Consider the following 26188-nt stretch of genomic DNA (forward strand, 5'->3'; position numbering starts at 1 on the left):
ATTAGTGGTTCTCAAACTTTTTCATGTCAAGGACCCCCACAATGATGTGTATTTGGCCGTGGACCCCCCTCTGAAAATATTTTGTTCCAGGGAATGAATATATATATATATATATATATATATATGTATATGTATATGTATATGTATATGTATATGTATATGTATATATATATATATATATATATATATATATATACACAAAGATTTGCACACATTTTCACAATAAAAAAAAGAAATGCAGATCTACAAGCTCTTTTTGAATAGCCAAAGAAAGCCAAAAAATGACACAGATGCCTTCCCGGTTTGAATGGGTTAATGGTTTTGTGTGACGCTGTAGTGTGATCGAGTAGGATGGCACTGCTCTGTATACCGTTGTCAAAATGACTCGGCAAAATGCAAGGGGAGGAGCTGGCACGTCTGAATGCTCTTTCTAATGCATTTCTATCGGGCGTAATCCCAGTCATTCATGTCCTGCTGAGATACAATCTCTTTGAAGAGAGACCAGCAGACCGCGGCCAAGAAAGCAGCCTGCCTCGCTGCAACAATCACAGGTGAATCATCGGTTCATGTTTTATTCATAAGGCCCCACACCGAAGCAGCTTCCGTCGTTATCTTTATGGAGATGCCTTAGTCTAGCAGACAAATTAATATCACTGTGTTTCGCACACAACACCATTTTATTGTCTGTACCAAAGTTCTGTACAGAGTTCGGTAAAAAGAATAATACAAAAACATATTATTCTGTTCTGAGCTCCATCTGTGTGGAATGAGCTCCAGAAAACAATTTAAATTGATGATTTTAACTCATTCAGTGCCAAGCTTATTTATTCATGTTAATGGAATTTTGGTTCTGAGTGCCACAGCCAAAATTCATTGTAAAAAAAAAGTGCTTAGGAAGCGAGATACAGCCTTTTTAAGTTATAGGTTAAACAAGGAGTGGATGGAGCAGCAAATCTTCAAATCATCATATCTTGGGTTCTGAACATGTTTTTCCCCCCAAAAAAAAAAAAAAAAAAAACTTTTATTTTGATTATTTATTTTTTTTTTAATTTTTTTTTATGACGGATTTGACGGATTGTGGCGCTCTGGGCGTCAGGCCACGTGACGGATTTGACGGATTGTGGCACTCAATGAGTTAAATGCTATGACAACAGAAATTCCTTCAAGATCAATTAGAGGTCTACGTATCTGATGTAAACGTTAATCGGTCAATGGCCCGGGATTATTCACTTTATTCCTGGCCACGCCCGTCGCCCACAGTGGGTGTGGCCAGTAGGCGCCCACAGTGGGTGTGGCCAGTAGGCGCCCACAGTGGGAGGGAGCCCCATATCAACGGGTTTCCTGTTTACCAGTGCTGCCATGTCTGCTTATAATAAGCGACTTTGGGCTTCTACTGTAGTTGCTTCTTTTGGGCTTGTTTTCATAGACCTGGTTTTGTTTTGTGTGTTAATCAAAATCGGATTAACACACTGATTACCTGCATTACACCTGCAGTCTATTAGGGCGGAAGTGATCAGATATTGAATGAAGCAGCAGAAAAGGGCAACGGCGCCGCCCTGGAGAAGAGCCAAGAATAAGGTAAATATATTTGGCTTAAACCCAGATTGTAGCTAAACGACACATTGTTAACCCATTAAAACGCATCTGTGTCACTTTAAGATTTCACTTTAAGATTTCCTTGGCTATTCAAAAATAGCAGATATACAAGCACCGAGTGCCGCGCTATGAGCTTGTAGATCTGCTATTTTTGAAAAATCTTGATTTTTTTTTTCCAAAAACAGTTAGGATTTAGAAAACATTTTTAAGAATCGCCACACGTATTAATGGGTCAAGGGAGGGAGTTATGGAAAAGACATAACGTTCTTTCTTACCACAGGAGGTATTAATGGCGTCACGCAGCTCTGCATATTTCCACTTGCTGAGTTCGTACTTCTTGGTTCCAGCGGCAGCCTTGGTGGCCTGCACCTGAGGACCTCTGACAGAAACACACCAAGGGCACAGGAATTCAGCACAAAACTCAGCACAACCCTCTACTATCCATTACTATACTTGTGAGGACAAACACAGTCTTTTTTTTATAAAATGCCATTTTCCCCACACTTTCTGCCATTTTTAACCCTAAAGCCAGAGTTTAACCCATTCAATCCAGCAACGCATCTGTGGCATTTTAAGATTTCTTTGGCTATTTAAAAATAGCCAATTCAAAGATTTGCACACATTTTCAATGACTTAAAAAAAAAAAGAAGTTTGATCTACAAGCTCATAGCGCGGCACCCCTCCTCGGTGCCGCGCTATGAGCTTGTATATCTGCTATTTTTGAACAGCCAAATAAATCTTAAAATGACAGAGATGCGTTCCCCCGGTCTTAATTGCGTGCCGGTGTGTCCCCCCCCCCAAAAAAAAATTAGCAAATCTACAAGCTCATCTACAACGTCTTGTGAGCTCGTAGATCCGTCTATATTGGGTGTGCAACAGCATTGCACAACTAAGTATAAATCAAGCCTAAATCTAACATTTTCAAAACCACTGTGTCCCTCACAAGTATAGAAAAACACGCACATGCACGCACGCACGCACGCACATGCACGCACGCACGCACGCACGCACACACACACACACACACACACACACACACACACACACACACACACACACACACACACACACACACACACACACACACACACACACACACACACACACACACACACACACACACACACACACACACACACACACACACGAGACAGTGGGTGGAGAGAGTAAGCACAGGGCACATTTTGGAGAGAGAGAGTATTAGAGGTTAAGGTTACTGTAGGGTAATAGATTACTTGACGTGGGTCAAGTATTGATGGAAGTTTGCAAGTTGTTTTGGACTGCACAGAGCACCAGATGGACGGTGTCCGACAGTTTTCAATCACACAAATTGAACTGACAAAACCTTTTCGGGAACTCGTTTTGCGCTCCGGATCTCTCAAAACTCCACGCACGTGGAGCAAACCGCAAAGAGGTTTGGAGATCGCCTCCGTCGGGTGGAAACCTCATACGTCCAAAACTTACCTTCCAGGATTCAAATTCAAAAGCATCAAAAGTAGCAGATCTAGAAGCTCGAAACGCGTCGCTTCGCGCCGCGTTTCGAGCCGCGTTTCGAGCCGCGTTTCGAGCTTGTAGATCTGCTACCTTTGATGCTTTTGTGTGGACGCTCTAGTACGATCAAGTGCTATTTTTTACGAAAAAAACACAAAGGGTTAAAATATGGAGATAAGAGGTTTCTGCCCGACAGCAACAAAACACTACTTGACCCAGGTCAGCTTGATTCATTGTACGCTCTCTGACAGGCGACAGATTTATACATCCGTATACACCTGTGCAGAAGTGCTTCGTAACAGATGGAGCCATTGTAGAAATGCCACTTTGAACCACATCCACTGCCGGTAACTGTGAATTACTGCCACACCGCAAATTGATAAAAAAAAACTAAAAACTAAAAACAAACTAAAAACAAAGTTCATCTTATCGGAAGGCACAAAGACTTATCGAGGCAATTCAGCTTCACAGGGAATATATGTGTTGCATCATGCGTTTAGAAGTTTGTTTTTCTATGTTGTAAAGAATGGCCTGTAGCAGCAGCCTCTAGCAGCTGTCATGCAGTGGAGTGGTAGGACAGAATAAAGGCTGTGGACTTCTATGATGGCTATAGCTCTGTATAATACTGTGAATTCATACTGAAGATTATAGAGCCCGACCGATTATTGGGTCCGATGCCAATCTCCATTTTGGAGAGTTCTAGACCACTGAACTGTGAGAGATAAAGTGCAAATCTTGAAATCAATTCGTGAAAACGTATATTTCATAAAACCTTCTCTTTGAGAAAATTTTACTTATGTTACGATATACTGATAAATAAAAAATAAACACTAATAACTAATAAATTAGCCTATGATGACATGCCCAGAATAGGCCATGTCGAAAGTTGTTAAAAATTGGGACACAACGGTTACATAATTGCTGACACCGATGTAAGATATAAAAAGTCAAATAATGGCTATATATATGGGTCAAACCGGTATCGGCCAGGCTAGCGATATAGCGGTCGGGCTCTGCTGAAGATTCACTGCAAACGTTAAAGTTGAGAAGAAAAACAGATTGTTTAAATGTAAAGAGGAAAACAGGCATTTTGGGATTAGCAGCATCTTCGTGGGGAAAGAGGTCAACAAAGGGACCAGAGTGTGGACTGAAATGATATCAAAAACACATGCTGTTTGTAGGGGAGCAGGTCATGCCTCAGATGAGCTCAAGATGCTGAATAACAAATGACAGTTTGACACTCCTCTCGGCTCTTGATGACCCCTCTCTGCCATGCCTTTTGACAAGGTTGCCCTTTTTAGGAAGAATGTGGCGTCGGGGCTGGACCTTTGCTACTCTGCTCGAATCCCAATGGCTGGCACTCGAGTGTCAATGCCTATCAAAGCTGGCCTCGCAACCAGGTTTCCCCAGTGGTTAAAGGAGGTACATCAGGCAGTGGTTCTCACACTTTTTTTACCAGCTTGTGAATCAAGCTGGTCTATATTCAGTCACTGCGCTAGTCGTGATGTTTTTCATAACTTTATCCGCAATGCCTTCCCATACTCTGAAAGGGTGCTAGAGCTCCGGTCACAGAATTCAGTGCAACACTCGCTAATGTACCAACAGCAACTTGCATTAGACAAAGACACACGTTACTCTACAACACCAAGCATTTAAATGAACACCTTCAATACGTTGGTTCACGCAATCTAAAGCGAGGGGAAATAACTAAAGAATAGCGGACAAAAGGGTGCCATTCATGCACTCTTACAGGCACACATAATCCATCATCTAACTGTAAACATATACAAAAATAACGTACAACTTCTGTACTAGGCTTCTAATAAAAAACTGCAGTATTAAATAACACATTCAACTCCTTTGTATACTGGCATGTCGCCTCTGACAGACATCACTCATTCCAACCCGTTCAGAAGGAGACAGGCTGTGGAAAGAATACCAGCTGGTGGCGTAGCAGTATGATTTTTAGCATTGGCAATATACTCATGGGTTAAGACATGTGCCCAAGCACATGCACACACATTAATCAACTGCGTCATTTTCTTATTCAGTTCTGCTCGTATCTATATCCTCTGTATCTGTATTTATGACACCAGGCTGACCAACTCTATGGTGACAGGTAAAATGTCACCTTGTGCAGTGAATTGTATTCTTTTACTGGGTTTTATCAGAGTGTAAAAGACAAGTCACTTTATTGCGTTATTTATCACGCTATTAAGTAATTAATTTTTTAAAATATGTTTTATTGATAGGACAGTAGGCTGACAGGAAATGGGGCCGCGACTCCCGCCGGGAGCGGGAGTCTAACCCGCGACACGCCGCCAGGCTGGATTACCAGCCTAGGTGCCCAGACCGTTACACCAACCGTCCGGGCCACGCTATTAAGTAAGTTAAGTAGCTCATAGTGGCTTACTATTACTATTACTACGTCACTATCAGCCGAGCAATGAGGGTGTCTATTCCTTTTACAATGCACACACCTACCGTCATCATCTCCCTGTATACTTACCACACAACTTAGTTACCCATGCTACTCATACACTGAATGCCTGGTATCCAACCCAGAACCTTACGACTCAAACGTGAGCACTCTACTGACAGAGCTACCTGGGCACTGATTTATAAATGATTAATAATATTATAACATTTGATTAAATTAGATTGTATTACACTCTGATTTGTGAACAACGGGATCTTGAATTAAATCAAATTGTATTATACTCTGATTTGTGAACAACGGGATCTTGAATTAAATCAAATTGTATTATACTCTGATTTGTGAACAACGGGATCTTGAATTAAATCAAATTGTATTATAATCTGATTTGTGAACAACGGGATCTTGAATCACAAAGGTCTTAATTGCGTATCATTATAATTATTCGGGATGACATGCTTCCGTACGTGATTCATTTAATTTGGCTTCGTTTTAAAGACAAAGGAGGGCGATTGCAAAGATACAATGTCCCTTGAACATGCGTCTCTGCACTGGGGAAAACAACAACAACAAAGAATGATCACTACCCACCTAGACAGAAGTTCAGTCATTTCCTTGGCCATTTCCTCCCTAAAAAAGTACCATTGTTGTGGTACAGTATGCCAGAGTTAGTACAGGAGGTATTGCACAGAGTCTCTGAGGATTATACTTTGGTGAATGTACCCTTGCTCCATAGAACAGGGCTTCTACGACTTTTAGAATTTCAAGGACGCCCCCAGTTTGATATCGTCTCTGTCGGGTGGAAACCTCAAAACTATTTGAATCCTTTTCGGGATTCAAATTCAAAAATATCAAAAGTAGCAGATCTACTTTTGATGCTTTTGTGTGACACTGTAGTGTGATCAAGTAGGGTATTAATTTATGAAAAAACACAAAAAGTAAGAATATGGAGATAAGAGGTTTCTTCCCAACAGCAACGATATGCATTAAGCCACGGACCTCCATTTGCAAAAATAAGAAATATAAATTATATATACGTGTGTGTGTGTGTGTGTGTGTGTGACCAGAACACTGAGAACCACCGCCACAAGATGACATCCATTAACCTTAAGTAATGGACTCGGAATGAAAAGAATAGCTACTCTGTGCATGGTAAAAAAAAAAACTAACAAAAACAACCGCAAAAGTTCATGTCATGATGATCTCAAAAAAGTATTGTTAGGATTTGCGGTCGTTTTCTTTTTGTGAGACAGATTATTGCGGAGGAGAGATTTGCTGCCACAGATTAGATTTTAGCTGCTCTCTCTCTCTCTCTCTCTCTCTCTCTCTCTCTCTCTCTCTCTCTCTCTCTCTCTCTCTCTCTCTCTCTCTCTCTCTCTCTCTCTCTCTCTCTCTCTCTCTCTCTCTCTCTCTCTCTCTCTCTCTCTCTCTCTCTCTCTCTCTCATAAAAAATAAATAAAACAAAAGCGCTTTCGAGTCACATTCTCCAGAGCAGTGGTTCTCAAGGTTGGCACACACAATATTTTCAGATCGGGGTCTGCAGAACAAAAACATACGTATTCATTTTGGGGGTCCTTGACATGAAAAAGTTTGAGAGCCACTGAGTTACTCCTCAACCAAGCAGAAGGGGTGTATAGGCAAAGTAGCCATAAGGCATAATAACTCCCACCCAAAAAAAAAAAAAAACCCAAAAAACGAACAGCACATTAAGTCCAATTTGACCAGTTGTGTGTGTGTGTGTGTGTGTGTGTGTGTGTGTGTGTGTGTGTGTGTGTGTGTGTGTGTGTGTGTGTGTGTGTGTGTGTGTGTGTGTGTGACTCATTGTGTGACGCACCGACTTCAAGCATCAAAGAGAGCCGATACGTGGGCTGCTTTGGGCAAAGTGCAGAGGAGTAGGAGAGTGTTTTGGTGCAAAGCTTTGGATGGAGTAGAGCTTTGCAATCAACACGTACACTAGAAATAGTGCCACCAGCTAGTATGCAAACGATCCTGGACAGTAGAATCCTGATACGTAAAGGTTAATCATGGCTATAGTGTTTGTTCAGTCTCCTTGTCTCTCCAGCTCTTTGGTAAACAGAAAATACATTTTACGGTAGGGATCAACCAATTGTATTCGACCAGGAGAGAGAACCCCACAAAGAGCATTTATCAGCTTCAATTTGTATAGTGTCCCAGTTCCAATAGTGTCTGCTCATTCTGTCACTTCTCTGTGGATAGCCTTAAAGCACAGCTCAAGACCTTTTTCTTCACTCTTGCTTTTAGTAGATTTGTAAATCTCTGTGTTGTTATTCATGTCCTCACTGTACATACAAATACAGTTTATTATTATTGTTATTACTTCCAGTTTCACTTGTTTATCCTGTATCACTTGTTCAGGAGCGAGGATACTTGTTTATCCTCGCTCCTGATTGCATACAATTGGTATCGTGACCTGAAAATGTATTTTCTGTTTACTAAATAGCTGGAGGGTGTTACTGAACAAACGCACTACAGCAATGGTTATTGGAATAAAGCTATTTAACACTTATTTGAACAAAAACTAAAAAAAACTAAAAGAAAATCTCTTAAACCCCCTTTAATTTATCCATTTGTAACTCTGAGATTGACAAGAGTTCCCTTAACATTCTTAGTGGTCATTTTGTTTAATAAAGTAAGGGTCCATGTGGTTCCATTTGTACACTCAGAGAGTGTACACATTTGGAACCCCGTCAAGGAACCCTGAGGGCCCCCGGACCCCACGTTGAGAACCACAGACATAAGGCAATGGTGGGCAGTATTGACCGTAACGGCCGGTTTAATACATGTAACCAAACGGACCCGTAATCTCCTGGAGTCACAAATGGATAAATGAACACTGAGGATTTTGCTGTGCTGACATCTCCAAGCATCTGAAATCCGAGCAAATGTGCAAACTCCTTGTTCTGCATCATGCAAGCGTCTCAGATGCTGCGCTAAGGGTGCTTGAGCGTTTTGCTGTTTAAAAGGCGGAAACCTACATGGTCAAGCTCTTCACTTTCTGACTTCCACCAGCTCTGTAAACAGACAATAATTATGGTTAAGAGACGCACAACACTCGAACTCAATACACAAGAGAGCAGGCTGAATCAACAACAGGGAAAACGGTGATTGATTCCCGTAGTTGCTACGTGGAAAAGCTGATTGTCTTTTGTTCCACGTTTACTGATTGAGATTGTTGTGTCCGTCAAAGGCCATCAATCAGACAGGGGCCTGCCAAGGAATCGGACAGTTCGGACGAGTCGATATAGACTGTTCCCGCTTTGCACGGTGTGAATCGAACACCCTCCGTGTCCCAGGAATCAAGCGTTAAAGGCAGAGAGAAGAGAGCGTGGCGACAGTCTTTCCAAGAATTGATTGAACACTTTTCAAAGTGTCTAATTGGTACAATAAGAAAAAGAATCGCTGCATAAGCCAAAGTGGAAAAATGTATACACTGAAAATAGCACCAAAAAAAGACTAGATAGGATTTTGATCATTACTATTGTAATCACTATTTTTTTGTCAAAATCATGAAAATGGAATTAATTTCCTATGCTACAGTGAGCTAGTCAAAGCACAGTGATTGTTATAGTGAGATCTGTGTAAGTTCTGTGTGATTGTTAGAGATAGAGGGCAGTGTTGAGCTGGCGGGGGGGTTGCTACGGCATGCGGTGGCGGTCGGTTAAGGTTGGAAGGGGGTCAAGGGCGGGTCGAGGATGGGATTATAAAAAAAACAAAAAGGTGAAAAGGTTAAGTCACTGGGTCTTACGCTGCTCTCTCAGGAGACGATGGTACACCCGAGGTGCCGTTGCTGAGAGAAGAGAAGAAGAGGAAGAAAGAAGAGAGAGAGAGAGAGAGAGAGAGAGAGAGAGAGAAAGAAGTGGATATTGTGGTTATACTGTTTGTTTGTTTGTCGCTTGTATTGTTGCTTGGGGAAGGTGGAGTTTGGAGTTCTCTGTAAAATACTAGAAGAAAGCCTCAAAGAGGATTGCTTTTTCTCATCTCCGGTTTGGAGGAAAATTCCTCCGAGGTCGAACTCGAAAGCCTGGAACTTTTGCGTCTTGTAAACATGAACACCCCCCCCCCCCCCCCGCCCCCCTTTGTTGCCTTTTATTGTAGTAATAATGTTTTGTACGTTTCATCATTCATGGTCAGTGTGGATTGCATTGTCAAGTCACAGAATAACCTTGGTTGTTGCTTATTTACCGTGGTTGTGAGAATTGTACTAATAACACAGATTGTAAGAATGCTGGACCCCGTCCCTTTGGATCTCTGTATATGTTATGTATATGTTACAGTATTATTGGAAAACCAGTCAAGATTGAAAAAGGAGTGCTTGTTTTCTTTGAGTTCACCACCCCGGGGGTTGGGGGTTGGGGGAGAGTAACTAAGTACATTTACTTTTCCAATGTCCAATACTTTTACTTCTACTACACTACATCTCAGAGGAAAAATATTGTACTTAAATTATTACATTATAAAACATACATACTCACTTCAGCACTATTTTATACCTAGGCCATTTGAAAGTAGCAGATCTACAAGCTCACAACGCGTCGCATCGCGACGCGTTGTGAGCTTGTAGATCTGCTATTTTCAAACATTTTAGTACTTTTACTTTTGGCACTTCAAGTACATTTTGATGCCAATACATATGTACTTTTACTCAAGTACATTTTGAATTCCGGACTTTCACTTGTAACAGAGTATTTCTACATTGCATATATACTTTTACTTAAGCAAAACATCCGAGTACTTTGTCCACCACTGCTCGTGGCTCAAGCACCTCCGTCGAGTGAAAACGCGTGCGACCTTTTTCAATCAAATCAGACTAGTTTTCCCCAATCATACAGTAGCATACACACACACACACACACACACTAAGGGCTCAGGCTCTATACCTGCGCAGGCCCGCGTCGTTCAGCGTGTCGTCCGGGATGAGCTCCGACTCGCTCTGTGCGATCCTCATGGCCAGCTCCCTGTCCCTCCTCTCCTGCTCCAGCACCGTCTGCCGCGAGGCCTCCTCCTCGCGCTCCGCCTCCAGCTGCTGCTCCATCTCCAGCTGCACACACACACACACACACGCACACACACACACACACACACAAACTTTTTTATTTCTTTAACACATTGGGTGCCAGGTTTTTTTTAAAACAGAGTACACTGAGTGCCAGGATTTTTAACCATTTTTTAGGAGCCGAGATACAGGCTTTTGAAGTCATAAGTTAACCAGAAAGTGGTTTGGAGTCAAAATCTTCGGAAAATGATATCTCCTGGTGCTTAGAAAAAAAAAAAAAAAAAGATTGAAAAAAAAAAATGTAAAAAAAAAAAAAAAAAAAACATTTTTTTTTTTCCAAAAAACGTATATATACGGTTTTGGCACCCAATGTGTTAATTGAGTCCGCGTCAGCGTTGATTTTGTCGACTAGAACTATGACGAAAAATGTTCCGTCGACTACCTTTTTTTATACAAATAAAAACTAAATAAAAACTTCGATGACTAAAACTAAGACTAAATATATTGACAATTTCGTCAACAAATAAAAACTAAATGAAAATGTTAAAAAAAATGACTAGTGGAGAAGAGATCCAGTAGAACTAAAGGACAAGTTGGTTGCGCTCGGGTGTTGCGCTCTGAAAATAGCAGATCTACAAGCTCACAACGCGTCGCGCTGCGACGCGTTGTGAGCTTGTAGATCTGCTATTTTCAGCTTGCAACCAAGTGTAAAATCAGCCGTTACGACGGCATCAAGGCACCGCCAATTGGCGGCAAAATACATTTTAGTCGACTGAATCAACTGTAGATTTAGTCGACTATAATCTTATGATATTTAGTCAACTAAAACTGGACTAACAGTAAAACATTTCAGACGACTGAAATGTGACTAAAACTAAAATGGAATTTAGTTCAAAAGACTATGACTAAAACTGAATCAAAATCAACACTAGTCCACATTTATAAAATGCATTTCAAGGGCCCAAATATTTTCTAGTTGCTTCTGATGTTCTACGTCTGTTTTGCCATGCCTGGCTATGTACAGACCTTTGTAAACGTTACAACCCCCCCCCCCCCCCCCCCACACACACACACACACGGCAGTAAGATCGATACACAAGCACGCACATACACACGTTTCAATTGTTAAACGTGACAATACACAATGCAAAGTCACATACTGTAATTTCGTTGGCACACAACAGGTGACCGCACACAGATCAATCGCCGTTGTGCACAAACACACTACAGCAATGATACGTCAATTGCCATCGATCTGAATGGAGGCGGGAACGCGCACGCACACCGCCACCGTACTCGCTCGTGCGTGCACACAGCAGGCAGTAATCTGTACTCAAGTGATACAGTAGTTCTCAACCAGTGGTCCCTGAAGGGGGTTCCAGGTGGTTCCCAGCTAAATGACGGTAACCAAATGGACCCTTATTAGGTAGGTCTTTAACTGTTGAGATGTACGGGTCCATTTGGTTTCATTTTACTCTCTCAAGAGTCAAAGTATTGTTAAACATCTGCATTACTTAATCAAATAATCTTTATTTTGATCAACCTTTGCCTGTCATCTCTCCTAATACCACGACAATACAGCATGGAATTGAGGACAAAATCATATCCAACGATAACAAAATACTCTGTCTTGGAGTCTGAGAGGCTAAATCTCATCAAATGGTGGTTCAGTGGCTCAAATGCTGGATAAATAATAGACCTTGATATGAAAAGGGTTGAAAACCACTGTCTTAGAGGACTGACAGAGAGGATGGTGGGAGCCGGATTCAGCCCCCATGATTGATGTGCCCGCACAGTCCTAACGACTTCAAACTGTAAGACACTCTGGCCAGCTATAAGGTTGCAAAGTTGGAAGTTGGAAGGAAAAGCATCTCTGTCATTTTAGATTTCTTTGGCTATTCAAAAATAGCATATATACAAGCTCATATCGCATGTGAGTATTCTTGACTGAGAGGGCACATTTATTTCTATGGCACATTTCCTACACAAACGCAATTCAACCTGCTTTGCATGAAATGGCATTCAATAAGAAATAAATAATGATATAACAATGTAGAATCAAATACTAAAATAGAGAGATACAATCGAATACAAATAATGAAGGTCAAAGCGCAATTTCATGTGGCTTGAAAAGTTAGTGAAAAGCAGTGGAGAACAAAGTTTTTTTTAGTCGACATATTTGGGCCAAGTCTGAGATCTTCTGGAGGTTTGTGCCAAATAATGGGTAACATACTAATAGAACGCTGCCTCAGAAGAGTTTTGTTTTATCATGTGAGAACAGCTTGCCAGGAAGAGTTCAATGTCTGGCCTCAGAGTTCATTATAAGTCAGGGACACATTTTATAAAGCATACAAATGCCTATTCTAATATTAAAAAACATTGAAGACACAGTGGGGTATTGGAACACTGAAGAGATCTTAGAAAAAAAGCACAGCATGTGTTCAGGTTCTTTGTTATAACTTTAGCAGCCCCACACAGTACAGATTGAGCTGTGGTCCAAGAGGAGAAGCTTCAGAGAAGTTGATTTATCAAACAGTTGCTTTGACTATGCTTTTACACAATTATTCAAGGATCAACGGAACGCTGTCTTCTCCTTGCCATACTGGTGATTGATTGATCAAAAATGTATTATCAGAAGTTTATGAAATTTAGTAGAACCGTTTGCAACACCAGAGACAAGAAACAAACAACTTTACAATCGCAAGACAATGAGGCCCTTCGGCGGTCTGGGATATACAGCTTCATATTTAATTTTAGGACTGAGTGGTGCAAAGCCTCTTATTAAATGTCTGTTGCTGTATTATTGAACCCTGTAGCCCCTGTTTTGATGGTAACAACGCAACAATTCACTGATGTGGAAAATTAAGTCTGGTTCTGCAAGTTCCAGTACAAATGATTCAAATGAAAAAAGGTCGAAATTAAACATATCAGTAAGTGTACGTGTGCTCCCGGGTGAAACGCTGTGGAAAAACTCATTCCAGACTAGTGTCTGTAATAATCGGAGGACAAAACAGACAAAGACCAAAACAGAGTTTGGGAACTTGTGCATCAATATATACTCACTATAAGACTAAACAAACAACAAAAAAACGGTTACCCTCTCAACCCCGCGAGTTCAGGACCCCATAAACAAAAGGCTGCAGTGAGAATCCTAAATATTTACACCTGAAGGGCAGAACTGCACGGAAGGCAAATTGGATTCAGTTAAAGTTAAAGGGCCTTTGTGAGACACTGCTACGGATTCCAGGCCCTTGGCCAGGAACAGTGATTCGAGGGGACAATCTCATTAAAGGGCCATGGAACCCTAGGCTGATACTGTAGATTGTTTTCCCGTAAAGGTTCAAAACTGCAGAAGGTTAAAAACACAGCAGCCTCGTAAACAATGCAGCTGCGGCTAATAAAATGAATAATGTTTGTGTTGAGATCTGTGCCCAGAGCCATGGTTGTGCAAGCACAGATAACCACAGTGCCACTGTGCATTGTGTGCAAGCATTGGCAATGCTAGATTGGCAATGCTTGCACACAATGCACAGTGGCACACCTACATCTAGTTGTATCGGCTGCAGTTGTGTTGCTTACATCATGGTGTACTATAAGGCCAGCCTTATGCTACCCGCCATCTTTTTACCCTTTGATTGATTGATTTTTTTTTTTTTAATGGACACAGATCTTGCGCACAAATTAACGGTTGTATACAAAAGTCAAAAGGGTGTGTGTGTGTGTGTGTGTGTGTGTGTGTGTGTGTGTGTGCGCGCGTGTGCGTGTGTGTATAACCATCACTTCTCTCTCCAACAGGAGAGGTGTGGAAATGTATCGATACTAAAGGCCAGTCCACACCAATGCAACTCCTTGCAACATGCAACGACTTGCAACCATTATCCCCAATGGCAGTTGCAAGGAGTTGCATTGGTGCGAAGCGGTGTTTCTCAAATAGGGGTCCTAGCACGACCTAGAGCATTGGTTCTCAAACTTTTTTGTGCAAAGAACCCCAAAATTGATATGTATTTGGCTGTGGACCCCCATCTGATGTCTTGTGCCAGAGACCCCTTAGAAGAGAAGCTTTGTGTAAAAAAAAAAAAGCTACATTGTTCAACATTTTTCAAAAATGTAAAAAAAAATGGCAGATGTACAAGCTCGCAGCACAGCTAAGGGGTAAACATGATTGTGATGCTGTATTAACTCAGTTTGATGGGGACCCCCCTCAAGGACCCCACTTTGAGAACCACTGGTACTCCTGGGGGCTGAAACTATGAAACATTAACACTTTCCATGCCAGAGGTTAATCTCATAATGTACTTAACAGTGCCAGCGTTTTATTGTTGTTTTTTTGTTTTTTTCATGTCGCCATAGACCTCGTTAAAATCCTTAAGATTGAGCTCTAAATTGTTTGTAAACATCGCGGAGATCTGCCTGCTTCGACCCGTGAAAACCACGTGCAAAACGGAGCCGCCATGTTGTGTAGTTAGAACGGTTTATGTTAAACAGTGATCAGCGAGGAGAAAAACTACAAAGAGAAAATGGCGTTTCAGTTTCGTCATTAGAACGGAGGCCGACGGGATCGGCAAAACCGGATCCCGGATAATTCCGTTTCCGGTGGTGTTACACTGAAATGTGCCGTATCGAAAATTGAAAAAAGTGCAATGTGAACTTTTTTTCGAAAAAAAGGAAAAAACACCACTTCGCGTAGGTCTACGCGACTGGCACGTGGCGGCTTTAAATAGGTTCGCGTAGGTCTACGCGACTGGCAGTCAATGTGTTAAGACTAATAAGAAAAACGTTTTTGTCTGGTTATGAATAATTGATATAATATAGCTCACGTTTATGAAATCGTTTAAATCAACACGTTTGATAAATCTTTTATATGCTACATACATATTTTCAATACAATTTTGCCATAAGCCACCGCCCATTAAATAAACAATTGCATAATTTTGGGAGACTAACTGAGTGAGTTTTGAAAATGTATTACAGCCAAACAAAACAAAAAAATATAAGTGAACTAAAAACAAACAAACAAACAAACAACCAAACAAACAAACAAACAGAAAATAAGCTAGGCCATAAACACCACTTTGTCAGTATCAGGAAGAATGTGTTGCGCTGTGACGGACGGTGCTACTCAGCTGAAAAGATATGGTAGCGGGGGGGGGACACTAGTAAAGAAAGAAAGTTTTAGAAGCGCTGGTGCGGAGAGAGCGCAGTGGAGGGAGACATACAGTAAGAGGTGTTGACAGAGAGCTTCCTGTCGCAGAAAGTAGAGAGAAGTAAAAACAGAGGGAAGTGGAGCGTTTAACAGCAGGCACACGGATCAGCCTCACATTTTATCCTGCCTGGCAAAGTTTCGTGACCAAGACAGTGATCACAGTGACAAACTGGAGTGGAAGAGCTGCCATTTAATGTTTGCTGAACGGTGTCTGTGGTCGCGAGAGCGCAGCGGCTGTTTCTCAAAGGCTCATGCGTGTTTGTGCACAACCAGGATTGGATTTGTCAAGGGGGAATGGAGCAGGGGTGGCTAATAACACCCCCAAACCCCCCCTCCCCTCCCACACACACACACACACACACACACACACACACACACACTTTTACTGCCAGTGGAGATATGTTTTATCCCCCTTTATTTAACCCTTTAAGAGCTGAGGCAATTCTTAAAAAAAAACATTTTTTTGAAAAAAAATCTAAAACATTTTTTTTTTTTTAAATAGCCAAAGAAATCTAAAGTGACACAGATGCGTTCCAGGTCTTAAAGGGTTATAGTTTGATATTACTGCCTGTATAAGGTCATACCGTGACACTGCTTTATTATGAGGTCATAATTTGACATTACTGCAACACTAGTCCAAATCTACCATCCCGTCTGGGCTGTGGAACCACAACTTAATGGTATTTGTTTTGAGGGGGCACTTTTCGGCTTCATTTTGACACAGAGAGAGAGAGACAGGACAGGTGGACATTGATCACGGTAAGCAAACGGTCCGTCCTACTGGGAGTCGAACCGCGGCCACGCTAAAGAAGGCCTTTTTGCGCCCATGTTGTATGAGCCCTAACCATTCGTCTACGCCAGGGGTCCTTGGGGGGTTCCGGAGGGTCCCCAGATAAATGATGGATAGTTAAGAACCAAACGGACCCTTATGTGGCTTTAACTCTGAGTGCGTAAAAATGGAACCCTTACAGGTCCATTTGGTTCAATTTTTACCATGTAAGGGCCAAGGGGCCTATATATATATATATATATATATATATGAGCTATTTTCAAAAAATCTTCAAAAAAAGGCACAACATCTTTTCAGATGGGGGGGGGGGCTGAGGCCAAATACACATTCATTTAGGGGTCCTTGACGTGAAAAAGTTTGAGAACCACTGGTCTATTCTATTGGGTCAGCCAGGGTTTTGTTCAATAATAGCAGGATCATGGGGTCACAGTCGTTGAGCACAAACCTGAATCCTCCTCTCCTCCTCTTCTCTCTTCTTCCTCTCCTCCTCGTCCTGCTTCCTCTTCACTTCCATCTCCGCTTTCCTGGGGTGGGGGGTGGGGTGGGAGGGGGGGAGAGAAAAACATTAGGTCTGCAATTATCCACTATTTTCTTAGCGATTATTTATCGATTGATCGAATAACGGAGAAGCACAGGTTTAAAACAATAATATATCTTTAATATACAGGAATCGATGAACCACTTCAGCCCTATTTTACACTTTGTTGCAGACGGTGTCACGCAAAAACAGCAAAAAAGTAATACCGACAGTCGACCTACAAGCTCACTAAGGGTCGCATCGTTCGTGACGCATTGTTAAGCTTGTAGATCTGCCATTTTGAATCTACGCCTATACCCAAAATAGGGATTGATTATTAATCAATTATCGATTATTATTATGGCTTTTTTAATATCGATTAAATGGATTAGTTGGATTAACACATTGAGTGCCAGGGTTTTTTCAAAACAGGGTACCTCCAGTGCCTGGATTTTTAACCATTTTTGAACCTTTTTCAAGTAGTCACAAAACATTTTCAGTGATCACCGTCCTCACGGTGATACCCTCATTACACACATAGAGGTCTCGTACAATCCGGGGAAAAAGATTAAAAACATTCGGTAATCCGTTCCATAGTTGCAGCCAGTTGAAAATAGTCGAAAATACATTGTAAAAACAAAAAGTACACAGGAGCCGAGATACAGGCTTTTGAAGTCATAAGTTAACCAGGAAGTGGATTGGAGTCTAAATCTTCGTAAAATCATATCTCCTGGTGCTGTGAAGAAAAAAAAAATGATTTTTTTTTTTTTCTTTTCATATTTTTGGCCAAAAACGGCCATAACCGTTTTTGGCACACCTCGTTTGGATTATGAAAAACGGTCCGGACAGTTTTTGGCACTCAATGTGTTAACTGTTGCACCCCTGAAATGGATTGAGACGATGACAGCGAGGGAGAGTCGAAGGGAGAAGAGGGGAGAGGCGAGGGAGACACACAGAGGCGAGAGAGTTGGAGACAGAAAGACACAAAGACAGGGAGGGAGAGAACGAGATAGACCAGTGAGGGGAAGAGAGAGAGAGAGATGAGGAGACGGATTGACGTGGAGTGACAGAGAGAACATTGGGGCGCAGTCAGCATCTGTAGTCAGGATGTGTCTGATCAATACGGAACAAGCCGATAAGGAGCTCCTCGGTAGCTCGTTTTCAAAACGTCTCGCAACGCTCTCAACAGGGCTCCGCTCACTCGAGGTCATCGGCGCGTTAACGACTTACGCCTAACAAGAGGTTTACACCTGCACAGGTGTGACTCAACAGAGCAGTGTCCTGCTGGCACTTCTAAATGAGTTAAACAGAGGTACTTTCATATCATTTAACCCTTTAAGACCTGAGGAAATTCTTTAAAAGAAGCAGTTTTTTGAAAAAAAATCTAAAACGTTTTTTCATGCCGCGGACCCCCATTTGAAAATGTTTCGTGCCAGGGACCCCCCAGAAGCAAAGACATAAGTTAATTTTCGCTTTAAAAAATATAAATGATCAAAGATATGCACAGTTTTTCAAGGTTTTTCAAAAATAGCAGATCTACAAGCTCATAGCGCGGCACTCGGTGCCGCGCTATGAGCTTGTATATCTGCTATTTTTGAATAGCCAAAGACATCCAAAGTGACACAGATGCGTTCCAGGTCTTAATGGGTTAATGAAATCTGTTTTCATTTCGCGGATGATGAAGGTGAAAAAAAAGAATCAAATGATGAAAGAAAACGATCATATTGTATACGTGGATTATTGTTCTGAACCTTGTTGTAGTGGTATAGTGTAATCTCACCGAAATCTCCTCTCTCTCTCTCCTGCCTATTTTATCTACCTCCCAGGCTATCTGGAGGCATAATGGACTGTCCGTTGCCCTCGCATAGCCCTTACGGATGGAACTGTAACCACTTAGGCCCTATATACTTCATCGTACGACAAATACCGAAAATAGCCGATGTACAAGCTCACTAAGTGTCACATTGCGGCGTGTTGTGCGCTTGTAGATCAGCTACTTTAGCAAAAAAAAAGGTGAATGAGGGAAGAGTACGGAGAAATGAGTATCAGTATTTCAAGTGACAGAGTGGCCTTATTATTCCTAATAATGGCATAATCTTTACTTGTCTGGTGCTGGGAAATCACTTTTGCATAATAATTTAGGACTCATAAAAGCGAATACGCCTTTATAAAGTCTGTAAGCCTTATAAAAGACCAAGTGCAGCCGGTCTATCTCCTTATAAAACTCAATTACTGCATCAAGGTTGTTAAATGCAGTGTTCAAATAAAAGCCATCCAATAGTTTCCACGGTGATGACCTTCAGCCACTGGGCTAGCTCCATAGATGAATATCGTCTCTGTCGGGTGGAAACCTCATGTGTCCAAAACTGTTCATTTTCTGGATTCAAATAAACAAATAGCAAAAGTAGCAGATCTACAAGCTCAAAACGCATCGCTTCGCGCCGCGGAGATAATTGTAGATAAGAGGTTTCTACCCGACAGCAACAATTAGTAGAGTTCATAGTGTGTGCGTGTGTGTGTGTGTGTGTGTGTGTGTGTGTGTGTGTGTGTGTGTGTGTGTGTGTGTGTGTGTGTGTGTGTGTGTGTGTGTGGGTGTGTGTGTGAGTGTGTGTGTGTGTGTGTACACAAGTATGTTCCTGACATACAGTACATCTGGGGAATTTTAACCAGTTCATTTAGGTCGGCATGTGAAATTATTGACAAAATGAGTGTCACACACGGAGGAACTATTTCTCTGTGGTTTCTCATCAGCATCGCGTGCGACATGACATGCAACTTGCAAAAAATATCAAATAGCCTAATTACTCACGCAACAATAATAATAATTTAATTGCTGGTATTGCAGAAAAGTTGTCAACATTGTTACTGTAGCTACTACTTGATAACACTATTGTATTGAGACACAGCCAGTAGCTTCACTTGAGGGGATCAGAGTTTTTTAGGGGGGAGTACGTTTAATGTAAGAGGAAAACGTCACGGCAAAGCAACAATGTTTTGATTCTAGAGTTACTACGATCCACCTAGTGGAGATATAGCATAAGCATCAACAACACGCAACCAGACAAAGAAAACAACTACATTTTATAACTCAGTGATTCCCAATAGGCTCTATTCACAGCAGCCATATTATGAAGACATTCACAGGTGTTACCAATGATAGTAATGAAGGCTCTATTCCATTTAGTCTAGCACAGTGGTTTCCACGACCCCCATAACTCTGAGAGTGTACAAATGGAACCAAATGGACCCTTACGGGTCCATTTGGTTCCATTTGTACACTCTCAGAGTTACACACCTGTAAGGGGCCATTTGGAAGCCCATGAGGGTCCCTGGACCCCAACTGTAGACCCACTGGTGTTTCCAGTGGGCCAACATGCACAATATTAGCACCCTGACTCTGTTTGAACAGAATGGAACAGAGCCTTCATTAGTATCATTGGTAACACCTGAATGTCTTCATAATATGGCTGCTGTGAATAGAGCCTATCACCGAGTTGGTGGGCCGTGAGGGTATTGCAAGTTGGCCCCTAAATAATTGCCCCCCCCCCAAAAAAAAAAAGACTTTATTGATAACACAACATTAATGAGTTTTTCATTGTGATACCGATAAATAGGAAGTTAAAATATAACTATAAGTTCCACCGATTCAAGCCGGACACAATCGATTGATTGATCGTTAAAATAAAAATGCTCTGAAAATGCACGCGGCCCATCCATCTGACCACTTAACACGGCAGCCGATGTGGGCCCTGATGTGGGCCCTTATTCAGAAAAGGGCCGGGAACCGCCGTTAAAAAACAACCATCCCCTGACCTCCTCCACCCGCGCCTAATCACTTACAAGCGCCTGTCCTCCTCCTCCTGCTTGCGCTGCTGCTCCTCCTCCTCCCTCCTCTTCTTCTCCCTCTCCATCTCCTCCTGGATGCGCTGGAGCCTCTCGCGCTCCTCCTGCTCCTTCTTCTTGTTCTGCATGGCCGTCAGCAGCTGCTCCGAGCGGGTCACCAGGGCCTTGTACTCGTGGTCTATCTCCATGCGGGACATGATGGTGTTCTACAAATCACACACATTAACACAAAACAATCAATAAACAGGACATTTAAGCACTATTCATGTTCTGTCCAAACATCAGTTCTTTGTTCGGACAGGGTAGGTAATATACCAACAAATTGAACGTGGGATGGGCGGTCTCAGAACGTTCTTAAGACGTTCCTGCACCCCTCGATGTTCTGTACTGTGTGATCGTGGTCAGAAGTAGGATTAACCTGACTCCGCCAGTTGGAACAAGCTTGCGTCACATTTGTTTCACACGCTACTTCCATCTGGGACCCCGGTAGCAGAATCGATGCAAGACGGCGACCCCTTTTTTCCAAGCTACTTGGCAGGTGATTGGATGGGACCGTCTGTCTATCAATGTCTATCAACCAATCAAATTATTGGCTTAGGAATGCGACAAAACCAAAACATCTCCATGAATTCAATGCTTCATGGGGTGTGTAATTGATATGTAATTTTTTGGGTGAACCACTCCTTTAAGGTGATGTTTTAGATTTCCTATTTAGCTTTGAGCCATTTGGCTGTGTATGATTGGCTGTGTGTGTTACAGAATCACTTATTGAGTCAGCATCACAGTGAAGGCTTACAATACAGAATACACGGGACATGCCAACATGTTTGAGGAGTCACCTAGACCTGGCATTCACTAATTATGTTTTGCATCTGAATTAGGTGACTGCATAGATAAGAAGCTAGTTTCGTTATTTGGATATGATGACTAGACGGCACCGGCCTCCTCGGGAACAATGCACAGGGACGGGAATGGAGCAAAAATACAAATCCCCATTTACAGGTACTCGAACAACATACATACAGTACCCAAGTAAATGTAATTCATTGCTGTCCAGCACTGGTGACGGCTTTCCACTGACATCACTGTATGATGTCAGTGTGACGTGGTCTTATAAGGTGTCTATACATGAAACAGAATTGACTTTCACTCAGGTTCTGTGTGTAGAAATGCCGTCTGCCAGCAGTCACCTGTCCGAGGAGAACTTCCTCTGTTCCATCTGTATTGATGTGGTTACCGATCCAATCACCACTCCATGCGGACACAACCACTGCAAATCCTGTATCGGACATTACTGGGACGTCACAGATGTGTGTCAGTGTCCGCTATGCAAAGAAACCTTCCATAAGAGACAGAAGTTCTCTGTTAATAAAGTCCTCTCTGAGATGGCTGATCGGTTCAGGCAGACACAGCGGCAACCCGCCGAACCCGATGAGGTCTCCTGTGGCTTCTGTTCTCCCGTCAAGATGAAGGCCTTGAAGTCCTGCCTGGTGTGTCAGATCTCCTACTGTGAGACTCACCTGGAGTCTCATCAGAGGGTCACGGCGTTGAGACGACACAAACTAATCAACCCCGTAAAGAACCTGCAAGACTTCATGTGTAAGGAGCACGACAGACCTCTGGAGCTGTTCTGTAAGACCGACCGCACGTGTGTTTGTCAGTTCTGCACCGAGTCAAACCACAAGTCTCATCAGATCGTATCTCTGGGAGAAGAATGTGAAGGAATGAAGGCTAAGCTGGGAAAGACAGAGGCTGAAGTTCAGCAGATGGTCCAGGAGAGACACGTGAAGATTCAGGAGGTCAAGCGCTCAGTAGAGCTCAGCAAGAGCGACGCAGACAGAGACATAGCAGACACATGCGTGCAGTTTTTCACTGCTCTGATGAACCGTATTGAAAAGCATAAAACGGGAGAGAAACAGGCTGAAGGCTTCATCACAGAGCTGCAAGAGGAAATCACTCAGTTAGAGAAGAGAATCTCTGAGCTGAAGCAGCTCTCACACAGTGAAGACCACCTCCACCTCCTCCAGAACTTCACGTCCATCAACGCCCCTCCACCCACCAAGGATTGGACAAACGTCAATGTCCACGAGTCTTCATATGTGGGGACTGTGTGGACAACCGTGGCTCAGCTGGAGAAGATACTGAGTGAAGAGATGAGGAAGCTGTACGATGCCGAGCTGAGGAGGGTCCAGCAACATGAAATGGATGTAACGTTGGACCCTGATACAGCACACTATGAACTCATCCTGTCCAAGGATGGAAAACAAGCGAGTTATGGAGGCATAGAGAATGATGTTCCAGACAACAAAGAGAGGTTCTCTTATTGTGTCTGCGTCTTAGGAAAACAAAGCTTCTTCACGGGAAGGTTTTACTATGAGGTTCAGGTGAAAGGGACCGAGTGGGATTTAGGAGTGGCCAGAGGGTCCATCAATAGGAAGGGACAAATCTATCTGAGTCCCAGCAACGGCTACTGGACCATAGGGTTGAGGAAAGGAAATGAGTACAAGGCTCTCGCTGACCCTCGTGTCCTCCTCCCGGTAAGAGAGAAGGTCCAGACAGTGGGAGTGTTTGTGGATTATGAGGAGGGCCTGGTCTCCTTTCATGACGTGCAGGCCAGAGTTCATCTCTACTCTTTCACTGGCTGCACCTTCACTGAGAAACTGTATCCCTTGCTCAGTCCCAGTCTTAATGACAATGCTAAAAACTCCTCTGCTCCTCTGATCATCCATCCTGTCAATCGCATTAGTGTCTAGACTCATGCTCCTCTTTTTTACTTTGAAATGTCTGGTACTAGCCACATTTAGAACAAACGTGGGACGTGGGAGTTCTCGTTCTACTGCTCTGGCACCAAAATGTGGAATGCCCCGACACCATCCATGAAGAGATATGTGTAACACTGGTTTCCTTCAAAATTGTCCTGAAAAAACATTTATCAGGAGACCACAAGTAGTCAGGGGATATTAAAAACATCTTGGAATAAATTCCTTACCATAAAAAATCTTCACCAATGTGTTTGTAAAAGTGTCTAGTAACACATCTCACAAAGACTGAAATGCAGTTTCCCTAGGAGATTTTTTGACAGCTCCTGAAAGTTGGAGTACCATCCATGACCTTATGTGGGGGAAGAAAAATCAAACTTTAATTCTGTTTTAAGTAGCATGTGAGGGGTCAAACTAGGGTGTTTTTATGATTCTGAATACATTGCAAGCATTCGTTTTGCACCAAAACCCCTCCTTGGGCTGAAAACGGCCATAGCCATCCTTTTCCAGGTATACTTTTTGTGTAAAAAGCCCATTGAGATTGGGCCGTTTTTAGCCCAAGGAGTGGTTTTGGTGCAAAACAAATGCTTGCAATGGATTCAGAATCATAAAAACACCCTAGTTTGACCCCTCACATGCTACTTAAAACAGAATTAAATATTGTTGTTTTTTTCCCCCACATAAGGTTATGGATGGTACCCCAACTTTCAGGAGCTGTCAAAAATTCTCCTAGGGAAACTGCATTTCAGTCTTTGTGAGATGTGTTACTAGACACTTTTACAAACACATTGGTGAAGATTTTTTTTGGTAAGGAATTTATTCCAAGATTGGAAATCGTTCTGCTAATATCCCCTGACTAAAGGGGAGGTCATTCAGGTAAATGTACATTTTCATCTATTTTGTACACATAGTGTTTGTATTTGTTGATGACATGTATTATTGTGTTAATTGTGTATGCTATGTTGAATTGAATACATCGGACCACAATGGAAACAAGTCCCTAGGACTTATTTGTGCCTTAATGTCTTACATTTTCTTACTAATAAAGTAATCAGAGATTCTAGATTCTACGCAGACAAAGGGAGAAGGAAACAACAGCGACAAATGGCACCTCCTTAAGAGCCACCGGGGAAGGAGACCACCACTAATAGATGCTAGTTATTTTTATTTAAATAGATGCTAGGACTGTTGTGTACTTGTTCACAACAAAACAAACAGAACTTTCCGTGTCCTCATAACCACCTGTGACCTGTGCTTTCAGTGTTGTGAATTTGAGCAGCAAAGCACATCTGGCTGTGATGAATATTCAGACGCATCTGCTGTCAATGTAAACTTTTTCTGCGTCTGCATTTATAACACAGATGCACGGCTTTATTTTATATTCATAATAATATCGAATTTATATAGCACTTTTCTTGGTGCTCAAAGTCACTTCACAAATCAGAACAAAACAAAACAACTTCATTAAGAGAATAACTAGTTAAAAGGCTAAAAACTAAGCAAAGAAAAACACTAAGAACATTATTATTTTAGGAGTAGCAAGCTTTGAGTTTGAGTTCCCCGACCAGTTTGCACAATATGCGCAATTATTCATGGATAAAATGGGGTAGTAGAAACAGTAGGAATGCTAAATTATGTAAAACAAATAGGACATTACAAATGTGTGAAAGTCACATACGAGATTATTACGGAAAATACAAATGCTATGCATAGCCAAAGTTATGATTAAAAATATGATTTATGTTTATGGGAAGGCAAGACCCGAAACAACCTTATTAGAGTCGTTTGTCGGGACATTTCATGATGCACTATTTGAGAAAAATGGGTATACTGTACAGAGAAATCCGGGGTTCCTAAATGCAACTTGTCTAAAGTTAAAATAATGTAGACCAGCAATTCCAAACTTGAGGGCCGGGGTCAGGATATTGCAAGTGGCCCTCGAACAATTGGTAAAACACAAAGATTTTATTGATACTAACATTAATATAAAAAGAAAATAATGTATAAAAAAAATAGTTATTCTACTATATAATCTATCTATCTATCTATCTATCTATCTATCTATCTATCTATATAAATAGGTATTCTATTCTAAAGTATATATACTACGTTAGTTCCACTGATCCAAGCCGGAAAACAATCACTCAATCATTAAAAATGAACATGCTCTGAAAATACACACGGCCCACCCAGCTGACCACTTAACGCGGCAGTTAAGTGGTCGGATGGGTGGGCCGTTGTTGTCCTAGCAACCCATCTCACCCACCTTGATTTTGACCACCAGCTCGTCGATGGACGTTTCCAGTTCCTGTACTTTGGAGCTCATTTCCTGTTTGTCCTCCTTGAGGCCGCCCACCACCTCGCTGAAGCGGTCCATCCTGGTCTTCAGGTTACGCACCTTAACCAGCCCATCGATCCTGCACCGCAGAAAACAAAATCATGTACACGTACACGTTGCGATACAACTTGACCCATTAACTCATTCAGTGCCAATGAAATGAAAAAAATAATTGCGAACTGTGCCAGCAATTTTTCAAT

The 26188-nt window shown here is 42.1% G+C and overlaps 2 protein-coding genes across 7 annotated transcripts in view; one reads left to right on the forward strand and one right to left on the reverse strand.

Moving 5' to 3' along the window:
- The window catches only part of LOC311063757 (unconventional myosin-VI-like), a 182647-nt gene that overhangs the window by 17548 nt on the left and 138911 nt on the right, over positions 1–26188 (reverse strand). For 2 of the 6 annotated variants that reach the window (XM_084083345.1, XM_084083344.1), the window contains exons 25-32: positions 25917–26067; positions 20889–21097; positions 16977–17055; positions 10423–10583; positions 9291–9332; positions 8521–8556; positions 6116–6154; positions 1872–1975 (exon numbers count right to left, since the gene is read on the reverse strand). In XM_084083345.1, the coding sequence (XP_083939471.1) occupies positions 1872–1975; positions 6116–6154; positions 8521–8556; positions 9291–9332; positions 10423–10583; positions 16977–17055; positions 20889–21097; positions 25917–26067 (821 nt within the window). The remainder of the gene's footprint in view (positions 1–1871; positions 1976–6115; positions 6155–8520; positions 8557–9290; positions 9333–10422; positions 10584–16976; positions 17056–20888; positions 21098–25916; positions 26068–26188) is intronic. The other 4 variants (XM_084083349.1, XM_084083348.1, XM_084083346.1 and 1 more) reach the window with 3 other exon arrangements.
- Positions 22061–23644, forward strand: LOC311063793 (nuclear factor 7, ovary-like; the record flags this gene model as incomplete). Its single annotated transcript, XM_084083393.1, has 1 exon — positions 22061–23644. The coding sequence occupies one exon, from the start codon at positions 22061–22063 to the stop codon at positions 23642–23644; it is 1584 nt and encodes a 527-aa protein (XP_083939519.1).

The sequence above is a fragment of the Gymnoscopelus microlampas genome (assembly GCF_963454915.1).
Source record: "Gymnoscopelus microlampas genome assembly, chromosome: 16".
In the NCBI taxonomy this organism is placed as follows: domain Eukaryota; kingdom Metazoa; phylum Chordata; class Actinopteri; order Myctophiformes; family Myctophidae; genus Gymnoscopelus; species Gymnoscopelus microlampas.